The sequence below is a fragment of the Stenella coeruleoalba genome, assembly GCF_951394435.1.
Source record: "Stenella coeruleoalba genome assembly, chromosome: 4".
Lineage (NCBI taxonomy): Eukaryota > Metazoa > Chordata > Mammalia > Artiodactyla > Delphinidae > Stenella > Stenella coeruleoalba.
Window position 1 is genome coordinate 129,051,176 of NC_137149.1, and position 13,269 is coordinate 129,064,444.

The following is a 13,269-nucleotide window of genomic DNA, read 5'->3' on the forward strand; positions in this document are numbered from 1 at the left end:
TTGAATAATTAATAATTAGCATAAAATACTGTATTTACAGGGATGAAAGTGAACCTGCCCAAATAGAAGATACAAGTGTTGTTAAACCTGATGGCTGGCTTGATAATGAACCGAAATTTATTCCAGATCCTAATGCTGAAAAACCCATTGACTGGTAAGCATTCTTCATCTTCAAATGTCAATTTCATATGTTTCTTACTTGCTTTTTTGTTACTAGTTTATATGACTGACAGGAGAGACTTGAGGTTACTCCATTTGCTTTGTTCTAATATCCTAAGGAATGAAGACATGGATGGAGAATGGGAGGCACCTCAGATTTCTAATCCGGCATGTCAGATTGGGTGTGGCGAGTGGAGCCCTCCCATGATAGGTAACCCAAAATACAAAGGAGTATGGACACCTCCAATGATAGATAACCCTAACTACCAGGTAATAACCACTTGTTCCAGTCCCATAGTAAACTTTAAAATGTTGTGCTATTTATCTAGTTATTGATAATGTTATGTTAACTTCAGGAAATTTGATTTGTATAATAGTGTGCCTTAGCTATCTTAAGAAGTCAAAGAACATAGTACTCCAACTAATTTATGTTTAAAAACTGAAACATTCCTTATTTAATTTTCTGGGGGAATAAAATTAAGAACTAAAGATAAGTTACTTTATACTATATTTTTCCTTATACTGATGATCACTTTGGAATAAAATTTTATTTTAGAATTAAATATAAGAAGTGACTTCTGATCAAGAAGACTCAGGTTGCACATTTTAGTAATTAAAGTCTGTGCTTAATTAACATGCTCCTTACTCTCTGGTATTATTAAAATTGAATTTTTTTCCCTAATATGAATCAGATATTTTTTGAGTATACCTAGTTTTGGAGGTAGAAGTCCTTATGTTATCCATTTAACCCTCTAGTTTTATCTAATTATTCATTGATATTTTCTAACATTTATTTTATATATACAGTTATATATTCTTTTTGCTCACTGTAGTTTTTCTTCATAGTATTTATCACAAAATGTCTGTTTTGGTAACTTTTTTAACGTCTATCTCCTTCATTAGATTTTAAACACCATAATGCAGGGACCATGTCTGCCTTGATTACCACTGTATCCTAGCATCTGGCATAGTGCCTGGCACAGAATAGACATATGTGATGGTGGAATAAGTCAGTGAGTGATCATATTGTCCAATTTATTTGATTTGGTTGAGTTTAATCATTCAAGATGTAATGGAACTTCTGTGTTGAATAATTGTTCTGAGATTCAACCATGGTTGATTATTGATGCCTATCACAAGTATATGTTGAAAGGTGCGGTTCCATTTTTGCCATACAGTGATCTCTGATTTGAACAATTTTAATGATATCTTGTCTTGAATATCTTTACTAAATGTAAAAAAAACCCAACTTGTCTAATATAGTGTCAGTTGTGAAATTTAATTACTCAGGTTTCTGTATTGGATTTTCACTCTGCCTCTTTTTTTTTTTTTTGGCAGTTTACTTATTTATTTTACTTATTTTGGCTGCACTGGGTCTTCATTGTGGCACTCAGGCTTCTCTAGTTGCAGCGTGCTGGCTCTAGAGCACACGGGCTCAGTAGTTGCACTGCGTGGGCTTAGTTGTGGTATGTGGGATCTTAGTTCACCAGCCAGGGATCGAACCCAGGGCCCCTGCATTGGGAGCACAGAGTCTTAAGCACTGGACAACCAGGGAAGTCCCCTTTTGCAGAGTTTAAAGTCATTGTTCATAGGGAACATCGTGTACAGGATATATTTCATAGGGAACATCGTGTTCCAGATAAGAAGAAACAAGATTTTATTTCTAGTGAATTACTAATGAATTAATTATAAGTTAAAGTTTTCTTTTTTCCAGTTAGTATTGCTAATTTCATTCAACACCAACTACTTCTTGAGTAACATTTATAATGAAATTATTTTATTTGAAAATGTCTTTAAATTATTTTTTCTCGCAGGGTATCTGGAGTCCTCGAAAAATTCCTAATCCAGATTATTTTGAAGACAATCACCCATTTCTTCTGACTTCCTTCTGTGCTCTTGGTTTAGAGCTTTGGTCCATGACCTCTGATATCTACTTTGATAATTTTATTATTTGTTCAGAAAAGGAAGTAGCAGATCGCTGGGCTGCAGATGGTTGGGGAGTGAAAATAATGATAGAAAATGATAATGAGGTACAGTATTTACCATATGGTAATAATAGGATGTGGTCCTGGTTATAGGTTGTACAAATGGCCTTTAAAAAAGGTAAATAAATGTGCAATAATTACTAAATGCTAAAGAAGCATATTTAAATAAATTTATGTAGACAGAGTATTTAGCTTTACCAAATATGATACAGCTTCATTATAAACTAATAATGAATTATATATATGTAAGTCTTCATTTCATTTATTAAATTATGATAGCATAATGGGATTGAGTGCCTTTTGATGGTTATAGAAATGAGACCACTACTACTACTAGAAATGAGACTTAATATCTTTGTCACCTATCAATTTAAGGCCTAAGTGGGAACAGTAATCTAAATATTCTTTATTCATTTTAACTACTTTTCACTTAGAGGAGTATAGAAACTTTTAAAATTTAATATTATTATGTTTCAGTTTTTTTCCCCAAATCTTAACACTACTTAGAAAAGAATAAGCTAAGTATTTCAACACAATGCATCTTGGAGAATCTGTCTTTAAAACGAATTACTGTAAAGAAAAATGTGTACCTCACATTAGGTCTCTTTGGATATTAGCAAAAACCATCAGAAGAGTAAGTAAAGGTAAAGGGATTCTCATTTGGAAACTCTTTTAACTAAAACATTTGATGATTTTAGATTTTATTTTAGTAAGAGAGACAATTTCCTTCCTGAAGGTTGTGTGTAAAATTTGTTAATAAACAAGAAAAAGAAAACACAATGATTATCAGGTTGATTTTTTTTTTTTTCAGTAAGTTTTTTAAATGTACAGGTTGAGTTATCAGAGAGTTGTGTACTTCTAAATGAACCAGATAATACATCCATAAGGAGTAGTTCTATCCTGAAACTTACCAAAAAAGAAAACTGTCCTAATTCTTGCTGGTAGGTTAGCAGTATTCACCTATATAGTATAATGTACCTTCTACTACAAAGTGTCAAACAGCAATGCATGCGAATAATTATTTAAACTTTATGAAGTATAAAATGAGAAAATAAAATATTTTTTATCTTACAAATTCACGATTCCTTAATATAAAACCACCTAGGTGAAATAAGTTTTTTGTTTTTGTAGGCTGTATTTCTGAATGAAGGTTTATAAAATCTTAATTGCCTTTTTATGCTTATTTCTTCTCTAGCCTAGTATGTTCAAACAGTTGACGGCAGCTGCTGAAGAGCGCCCATGGCTTTGGTTCATTTATCTTGTGACAGCAGTGCTTCCAATAGCATTAATTACTTCATTTTGTTGGCCAAGAAAAGTAAAGGTAAAGAAAATGAATTTTTGTCAACAGTTAAAAAAAAAAAAAAAATCTCTTAGTGTTTAGGAGTTCTATATTGGAGCAAGTGGCTCTTAAAAGTGATAAACTAAATTGCCTGTAAGTTTTTACTGATAGTTCACTATGATATCACTTATTGCAAAAAAAATCTTTTTGTAAATAGTGCTTTGCTTTTAGTAAAAATAGCTTGTGTTACACTGCGACAGAAAAGATATGAAGATGCAGAGTTCAAAAAACTGGACATATGTAAACCACAAACAAAGGGAGCACTAGAGCAAGAAGTAAAGGGAGAGAAAGCAGCCCTGGAGAAACCAGTAGACTTGGAAGAGGAAAAACAGCAAAGTGATGGTGAAATTCTTGAAAAAGGTAAGACGATGACGGTGATTTATAATGGGAACAAAGCTGGGCAGAGCTCACTTAAAATAGTAGATTAAGTGGTAAACACTGGCTGTTGCACTTGTTTATTGTCAGATTTATACCATTTGAATCCTCGAGAAGGCGTGACTGGCGAAGAGGAGTAACATCCTTGCCTGGGTTGTACCTGAGCAGACATCCAATGTATGACTTTTGTTTTCTAGGAAGAAAGAGGTGTAAAAATTGTTCAGTTGCTTCAGAACCTAGCAACTATGAATCCCATATGCCATAGCTTGTTTTTGTTGTTGTTGTTTGTTTGTTTGTTTGTTTGCGGTACGCGGGCCTCTCACTGTTGTGGCCTCTCCTGTTGCGGAGCAACAGGCTCCAGACGCGCAGGCTCAGCGGCCGTGGCTCACGGGCGCAGCCGATCCATGGCATGTGGGATCTTCCCGGACCGGGGCATGAACCCGTGTCCCCTGCATCGGCAGGCGGACTCCCAACCACTGCACCACCAGGGAAGCCCTGCCATAGCTTTTTGCAAAGATTTTTCTCCCCTCCAAGGATGAGATGGGAGGTACAGACCATGGCTTCTGTAGAAGAGTAATCGGTTTAAGGCAGGTGATTGCAGCAACAAAATCCACACCAAGTCTCCCAAGGGCTGTTGTTTATCAGATAATTTATCATGTGGAACGAACAGTTTAATCTCTTGAAAGCATTGCTAAATCATACGTCCCCTTGCCACCCTCTACTAAACTCCAGAAGATGTTAGAACTGAAGACAGCTGAGGCTTTTTGGTGCCTCTCCAATGTGACTTCCTTATGCACATTGAGGTAGCAATAAAACTATTGATATTTGTCAGGCATCCCAAGCCAGGCTCCAGAATGAGCCCTTTATAACCTAAATTATATCTTGAGCACTGTTTTTAACTTAATAGTTGATGCAACAGTTGACTTAAAAAACATACTCCCTCATGCACACACGTATATTTACGTATATGTGTGTACACACACACATACACACACACACACACACATTCTTTGGTTTTCATTTTTACCTACAGAGTGCTTTAAAATTCTTTAAACCTGCCCCTTTCCTCAAATATGATGATTTATTTATAAAATGATAAAATAAATATTTCTATTTAAATTTTATAAAGGTCTAATGGAAGAAATTGCTTATAAATATTGGAATTTAAATACATCCCTCCACTTTTATTTAATACTTTTAAGTAGCAAAATTCTAATTCGAGTTTTTGCCTTTAATAAAATCTATTTAATAAAAAATTCTAGAAGAGGAAGGTGAACCTGAGGAAAAGAGTGAAGAAGAAATTGAAATCATAGAAAGACAAGAAGAAGGTAATAAATCAAATAAGTCTGGATCAGAGGATGAGGTAAGCAACTCTTTAACAGAAAATAAACTAGTTTCTATGTATGACTGTTATTCCATAAAAAAATATTTAATAAAAGCAATCTGGTTTTTGAAGAATTTTTTGCCATATTTCTCCCAGCTTTCTTAAGAGCATACATATTGCTTTAAAATGTATCCTTAAGGAAAGCATGAAAATAATGTAATTTATGTCCTCTTAATGCCTAATGAAACAGTATAAAGTAAGCCTTTGGTTTACAAAATATAAAGAGAGAGCTACGTCTGTAAAAAATGACTTCATTAAAGTGTTTTGTTGAAAGGTGTAATAAGCAGACCATCTGAATATTTAAAAAGTAAGTCTGTTTATTACAAGACAATTTTCTTTTAGCCATTGTGAAAACGTTCTCACTGTCACAGTTATTTACTGTAACATTTTGAAAGATTGCATTCATTGGGTAGTTGAGTACTATGCCTGGTAATGGTGTTTTTCTCAAATCTTTAATAAACTAGTTTTTCATTAACTTGATATGTCTGCCCCCTTTTCCATCCTGATGTATGACAGAACTTTCCACAGTGCCTTTTTTTATAGTCAGTTATTATGGAATCAGAAACCATCCAGGTATAATTCAGAACCCGAGCTTTCTTCTTTCACCTAGTATATACCCCCCAAGCCTGTTTTCTCTGCTTCTCTAGCCCTCTAAGAGCTGCATAACCCCACCTGCCGGTCACCGTCCCCAGCACTCTCATAGCTTAGAGTTAGGTAGGATAAAGGTCCGTTATGCCTGGACTGTTGCATGTGATGAGATAAACTTGCTATTTTGTTTATTTGAAGAAATCTCCCAGATAAACTTCTGTTGTTATTGTTTTAATTGTTTTCTAAAGCTTATTCGGTACATATACCTGGTTACTGGTCTTAGCTGCCTAGTGAGTTTTTTTTAAATGGGCTTTGGGGCTCATTATCTAGTATGAATATCTTTATTTAGAGGGAGCTGGGTGAAGATAATTTCTTTCAGAACAGAGTTTTAAGCAGTCCTTGTTTCCCGCCGTCACTCTTTTAATAATAATATTTGGAATCATTCACTGAATGTGTATTCTAGTTATATTTTGCTTTGTAAAATATTTTGTGTACTTTTAAAAGTATCTAAATCCCATCTTTTCAGTCCTTTAATCTTCTTATATGTTTGTCAGTGAGCTAACATAAATCAATTTTTATATAACCTTTAGAAATAATTATAACTATTTTGTATAATACCTGCATTATTTTATTGTTATACAAGTTTAATTTATATATAAATGATTATTCTGGAAGGATAGAATTAAAGGAGAGAAAAAGCCCAAACCATAAGTTTAATGTTTCCCTTTCCTCTCTGTTAATTTTTCTCAAAGTGTTAGGTACCAGAAGTTCTGAAAAAGTCTCTGTAAAACCAGCTCAGCAATTCATTACTTACAGAAACATTGTGATGTATAGTTAATGCTTAATATCCCACAATGAAAATATCATGTAACCTTTAATTAACCATGACATTAGATTAAGTTGTAAATCATGAAGTAAAATCATGAATTGAGTTATTAGCATTATTCCTTGTCAGATGCATATTTGACAAACAGTTATTCTAAAAATGTAATCATGGCAAAAGATGAACAAATTGAAACATCAATTTACCTACACGTTTTTGATCAGTTATTAAGTAAAGGACCATAAAAATAAAGAGATATATATATATATATATATATATAAACAAACATAAAGATGTTTTGTTAGAAACATGTATTTTAGAGAATAAGAAATACATTATTTACTATTCTCTACTAGTTGCCCACTGTATGAAAATAAACGTTTTCATATTTTTTTCCCTAGATGAGGGAAGCAGATGAGGGCACAGGATCTGGAGATGGGCCAGTAAAGTCAGTACGCAAAAGAAGAGTACGAAAGGAGTAACCTGTATTCAAGTATTTTTAATTCCTAAGAGAGAGAGTTGGCATTCTCAAGTGAACTAGACTCAATCTGCACATCCTGTTTCTACTATCTAGCAATGATATTCTTTCAGACATTTATTTTAATCTTATTTTTCAGAAAAAAAAAAAACTTTGAAGTTAACCTGGTCTTTGAACTTAGAATAAAAGAAAAGTGGCACATTACATGTCAAATTTTAAGAGATTAATAGCATTAGAAGTTACACAGTTTTAATAGTTTGGAGAAAGTTTTGGTTTCTACAGAGCAAAATAATATGCAGCAACTTCACTGCTATTGGAAGAATCAGTTATTGGAATTTCCCCTTAAACGGCTATACTACAGTATAACTGGTAGTTCCACAGTATACATAAGAGTGAGTTCTGTTGTACAGAGCTAAATGCAATAAGGTTTCTGTATGGTTGTTTGTTTCTATCAACAATTGAAAGTGTTGTATGTGACCCACATTTACCTCCTTTGTGTCAAATTATAGTTATGGTCCATTGTTCATGTAAATTATAGAGTCCTTTAAAGAGGTGCTTTGTTGACAGACAAATCAACAAAACTGAAATGTCTATGTGTCATTCGTAGAATCACTGGTCAATAGTGCAGCATACTTATACTTGAATACAGAGATAAGAGGTTTATCAAAACGAAATGGTGTACAGATTTTTTTGAAGCTGTTACAGTTGTTTTATGCCAGAATGGCTTACTCTGTTTACAAGATTGCTTATGCCTACATTGCTCTTGAAAATAACATTTAAATATTTTTTCTTCTTTAAATGATACCATCTTTAATAGGTAAATTATTATTGGGGAGTCTTTCTTTTATCTGATCATTAAGAGATTGTAATGGCTAATAGATATCAATCATCATGCTTTGTATTTTTATCTTTTTTCTGACAAAGTCAAATCTATCTTCTGACAAATTCAAATCTATTGTCTCATCTAGCTTCAAAGCTGCCTCTATGGTAGACTATTGCTCCTCTTTTTAAAACACAGTTGACCCTTTAACAACAGAGGTTTGAACTGCGTGGGTCCACTTATACACAGATTTTGTTTTCAATTAATTCTATAGAACTACACGGTATGTTGAATCCTCTGATGCAGAATCTGCAGATAAGGATGGTCAACTATGGGACTTGAGCATCTGTGGATTTTGGTATCTGCCACGCGTCCTGGAACCAATCCCCCATGGATACCAAGGAACGACTGTAGGTACCAAAAGTCACAGAAGTACATTATAGTAGAGCTGTATTATTCCATTTAACATATTTAAGAATTTTTCATGTTTGGGTGACAGACCCTTTGGAAGGTGATCTAAATCTTTGAGACCATGGAGCTACTTTAATACCAACTATCTAGAGAACGCTATACTAGTTGGGTAATATTTTGGATTCCTTCATGGACATATACATCCCATCCTTGGGTAAGCCCGCCTCCTGTACATCCCCCTCCCCAGTAGTACATTTAAAGCTTATATATAAGGAAAAGGAGCCTCTAGCTTCTCCTCTGACATAAAGGAAGCCAAACACAGCCAGTATAGCCACTATTCACTCCTTATTTCAGGGAGTGAACTGAAAATGAAAATAAGTGCTTTATTCCATTGCTGTGTTCTGAACTTTCCATAAATTGGTGGTGGACAATCTTAATATGTAGTTAACCATACTTTGTATTTATTTAATACTGACTAAACTTAACGCATCTTGCAAGGACTCCCTTTCTTGCTTTGTATTTGGAATGTCCAAGTGAACTAGATACACTGAATGATTCTAGATGAGATTGTTTCTGAAAGTAAATTACTACTTCATGAGATAAATCCTTTCTTAACTTTATGGAAAACTTCTTGCCGAAAAGTGTCTTATATATGATCATTTTTTTCTAAAGATTATTAAAGCTGTTTTTACTTTCTTGGTTGCAGATTAATTTTAACTTTCACATTTGGTTCAACTCCATGAGCTTGTAGTGGTAAAATCTGAGCAACCAGTTTTTGCCAGTTCACTGCTCCTTCCTGTGGATGTACCATGCCTGATAGTTTTAAATTTGTGTATTAGATCCATGCAGTAGACAAAGCATAGAGTCTTCTTTAATAACGAAATGGCTTTTTCCTTTTACCACCGTAATGTGACTTTATTGTTTAAAACGATTTAAGTTTTATCCTTTCCTCTAATAAAGGAGAAAAATAAATGTATTTTGCCCTTTATTTCAGTTGGCCTTTTTAGAGGCTTTTTAACTTGACCAGGCTAAAGTAACTTCCTTTTCCTTGAACATTTTTTTAAGGTAACCTTGCTTCCATTGGTCATTCCTCTAGGAAGATACATACTACTAGAACTAGGAGCCTTTTTAAAGTGTCAGTCTACATTTGCAAAACACAGAGGATAAACCTGCTTACGTGTTAAAATTAACCACTAGCTATGAATATAATGTACCTTGGAAATTTAGAATACTAATTTAGAAAACTAATAGTTTTCAGTGAAAACTGTTTAGAATAGTTAAAACATAAATATATTGCACTCTAGGTACCTATGAAGCTTTTTTGTTCTCTTTTCAATTGTGGTTCTGTTTTTAACTTCAGCAGGATTTAAAGATGAAATATCATATGGTTAATATTGGAATAACTACTTAAATCTCATGTAAAGGATTTATTTAAACATAATAGTAGCATTTTCTACATAAATTCTAATAATCTCTTTCCAAATTATAGCTCCCATTTCCATAGTATGACAGCTGTGAGGAGTTAAGGAAATAAAATTATCCCTAATCCGACAGGTCAGATGAAGCAGGTTGATGGGAGAGAAAATGTATTTTTGAATGCATTTGAAGTTTGTAGAGATCCAAATACATGGAGAAGCAATGGTAATTTTAGAGAAAATGGGCAACAGGATAATTTTTTTAAATGATCTTTTAACACCTAACATAGTATCTTACCACATATTTTGTGTTTCTTAAATGAATAGAGTTTTACGTCTTTTGTAAAATTTTGGAGTAATTTCAAGTTTTAATTACTTAGACTAAACATTTGATAAGCCATCTATAGATAATAATAGAAAATTTAAAACAAGGCAAATACATTATACAATTGATTACAATGTATTACTTTAGCTTCTGTCATCACTCCTCAATACCCCTTCCATTATATGGTAAATTAGGTCCTAAAGCCAACATAAAGTCCGTGTTATAGTAAATATCTTCAAATACCATTAATCTCTATGATTTAAGTGAAATAGACTGTAGCTTGCTTTTAGGATGGAGTATCTAGAGGCAATTAAGTCATTCTTACAATTATTAACCTTTCATTTAGTCACATTCTCTGTTCTTTCACGATGTACAAGTGGTCTCACCAACTAAGTAATACCTGGTCTTTGCTGGCAATTTTGATTATATCAGCATTGAAGAAATATCTGATGACAACCACTAGAGGGTGTTAACTCAAGATAGGGAAAAACAAAATTATTGGGGAAAGTAAAGAAAGACTGCATTCTAAAGAATTAAGATCAGTTTTGCTTTGTTTTGGACCATAAAAGTAACGCTAGAATATATAATTCACCTTTCACTTCTCGTTTGGAGAAAGGACTTGATCAGGAATATAAATATGACATCATAAACTGGTTGGAACTGCATGCTTGGATGATTTTGGTTATTTCTCCACAAATTGTTTTATTGTTACACGTACAATTCCAAATTCCAAAAATCTCTGTAAATCTGAAGTTTTTCATGTTTGACATCAAAACTCATTTGGCAGCCAAACCTGACCTCCCTGACAGGCTATCTGTAGTCTTTACTTACGTAACTTAGTATTAAATTCATATATTTCGCTACAAAAATATTAATGTATTTGATTCCAAGTACTGCCCCAAGCTGTACTGGTGTATGAGTCATAATACTTTATGAAATGAAAAATTCCAAATTCTGAAATATCTGGTCCCAAGAGTTCCAGATAAGGGATTGTGAGCTGTATTAACTTGCTATAAGTAAAGTCCAAAGTGAATATAAAGAGGACAAATTTTGGATAGAATACTAGTGTTAGTATTGAGGGAAGTTCTACTGGGAGACCCTGAGGAAAAGCAGGGTCATCATTCCATCCTGCCAGTCATCATTCCACCAGCATTTAGAGCTAGGAAGTATCACTATTAAAAATGTCTTCTGACACTGGTTAAAACAATAAGGAAGACTTTGTTTAGGACTATCGCAATAGGGCCAAGACGATCACCATAGGGGAGAGAGAATGGGCTTAACTCCAGATACAGTGAAGACAGCTGGGGATTTATAGTCGTTGAGCAGAGTGCGTCGGGGGAGGGTTGGTGGATGGAAAATTCCTAAGAGGAGACATCGAGGGTAGAAGGGTGCTTGCCATGCCGATTTAACAGGATTCTTGCTGAAGGCAGGCAGGGTGATCAGATTCACTTAGCAGGATTTTTACTAAAACTGGACTAGGCAGGCTGAAGACAGGGCCTAAGATGAGGCCTAAACAAAGAGGGCTCAGAAGAACCTGGTTAAAGTTTGGTCAAGGAGAGAGTCTTGATCAGAAGCTAGGCACAGTCCCTGTGCACATTGTTTACCACCTGTATTTCTTTTTTTTTTTTTTACCACCTGTATTTCTAATATAGAAATGACATCCTGAAGATATTGCCATAATGAAAACAGAATATATAGCACTGGTTTACCATTCATATGACGAGCAGGTGGGGCATGTATTTCAGGTAACATTTTGTCACTTAACAGCTGTAGGACAGCAGTTGGATAAGCCAAAATGTGAAATGAATTGGCTGTTCCTTGATGCTTTTAGCAAGGTATCGCAGGAAGGAACTTACCAGTGTCCAAGCAGAGATGGAAGGGAATAGAGAAGGATCACACATATTAGGTACCTCACAAGATTAGAAAAACTAATTGCTTCTGTACCCTGAATAGCAGAAAAGGTTCAAAATGGTTTTATTTTTGAGGTGTGGGAGGTAGAAGGGGAAGGCCAGTTAAGACTTCTCTTCCAAGTGTTAAGGCAATCAAAGGGACCCAGCCCTGCAGTGACACCTGGGTGTTGCAGTCCCAGTGCAGTCTTATTTTCAGTTGGTTTCAAAGTAGCCTCCATTAAAGAGAGGCAGGGTCCTGTGAGGAAGGAAAGCAAGCAAACTTTTGAGAATTTGGTCTAGAAAAGAGCTTGATTGTGATTCCTAGCCTATGGAACTGAAGCATATCGACAACAAGGTTGTTTTTGAGGGAATCGTACAGCCCAAGAAATGTGAGCTTGGCCTACAAACGATGGGCAGCAGACTCACACCAGCGCGAATTGGACTGCTTTCACAACTCCCGTGAGGGGAATGGACAAGGAATAACTTTCCAGTTGGGGGAAGCCATGGAGAGCAATGGGTAAGGGAAGTCCCTTGCCAGAGATTACAGTCAGGGTCTAATCAAGGAACTTCGTCCACTATCAGAGACAGGATCTTCACAGGGTCTCTCTCTCAGAAGTATTCCACAACTGCTTTGATGTGTTTCCCTTTATTCCGTTGTCCAAATTTCGAGTTTTTATTTAGGTATCCTATCCCCACTACACCATTATAAATGGGCAGAGCAAATAATCTGTCATCAGTTTAGAGGCGGTCAGACTATTAGGAGTCACATCTACAACTGACAGACCTTGACAGAGATCCTAGATTTTGAGCCGAGTCAGTAACTGGATGAGGAGAGGTTGAGTACATTGTGTGTATGGGAAGAAGGCTGGGCACAGATACTTAATAGCGAGAGAAGAGGGCTGTGGCTGAAGCTGCTGCCACTCATCCTCTGGCAGCTTCCATAATAAAGTTGTAGCTGGAATATGGCTTCCAGCCAGCAACTACATTTCTCAGCCACTCTGGCATCTAAATCCCCATGCCCTTGGGAATGTGAGAAGACATGAGCCATTTCCAAGCAGGCCCAACCCAAAAACCGTGCATGTGTACCCCATGCATTTTTCTGCAAATCAGAATGGTGATAACTAGTGTGACTTGGAAGCCACGGTTGAAAATGGCAGAGAAATCCTCAGCTCACAAAGCCTGTTTGTTAGTTTACAATGCTCACCTCAGAACCATTAGTTGGAAGAGAAACTTGTTTTTTTTACCACTGCATCTCGTTACAAGAGCTTAGCCTAACCT

The 13,269-nt window shown here is 35.2% G+C and overlaps 1 protein-coding gene across 4 annotated transcripts in view; it reads left to right on the plus strand.

Annotated features, from left to right (window-relative positions):
* CLGN (calmegin) overlaps positions 1-9,334 on the plus strand; it is a 63,704-nt gene extending 54,370 nt beyond the window's left edge. For all 4 annotated transcript variants that reach the window (XM_079919495.1, XM_079919494.1, XM_079919496.1 and 1 more), the window contains 7 exons: positions 41-154; positions 279-429; positions 1,974-2,189; positions 3,340-3,465; positions 3,684-3,843; positions 5,121-5,221; positions 7,055-9,334. In XM_079919495.1, the coding sequence (XP_079775621.1) occupies positions 41-154; positions 279-429; positions 1,974-2,189; positions 3,340-3,465; positions 3,684-3,843; positions 5,121-5,221; positions 7,055-7,135 (949 nt within the window). In that variant the 3' untranslated portion in view covers positions 7,136-9,334. The remainder of the gene's footprint in view (positions 1-40; positions 155-278; positions 430-1,973; positions 2,190-3,339; positions 3,466-3,683; positions 3,844-5,120; positions 5,222-7,054) is intronic.
* The last annotated feature ends 3,935 nt before the right edge of the window (positions 9,335-13,269 follow it).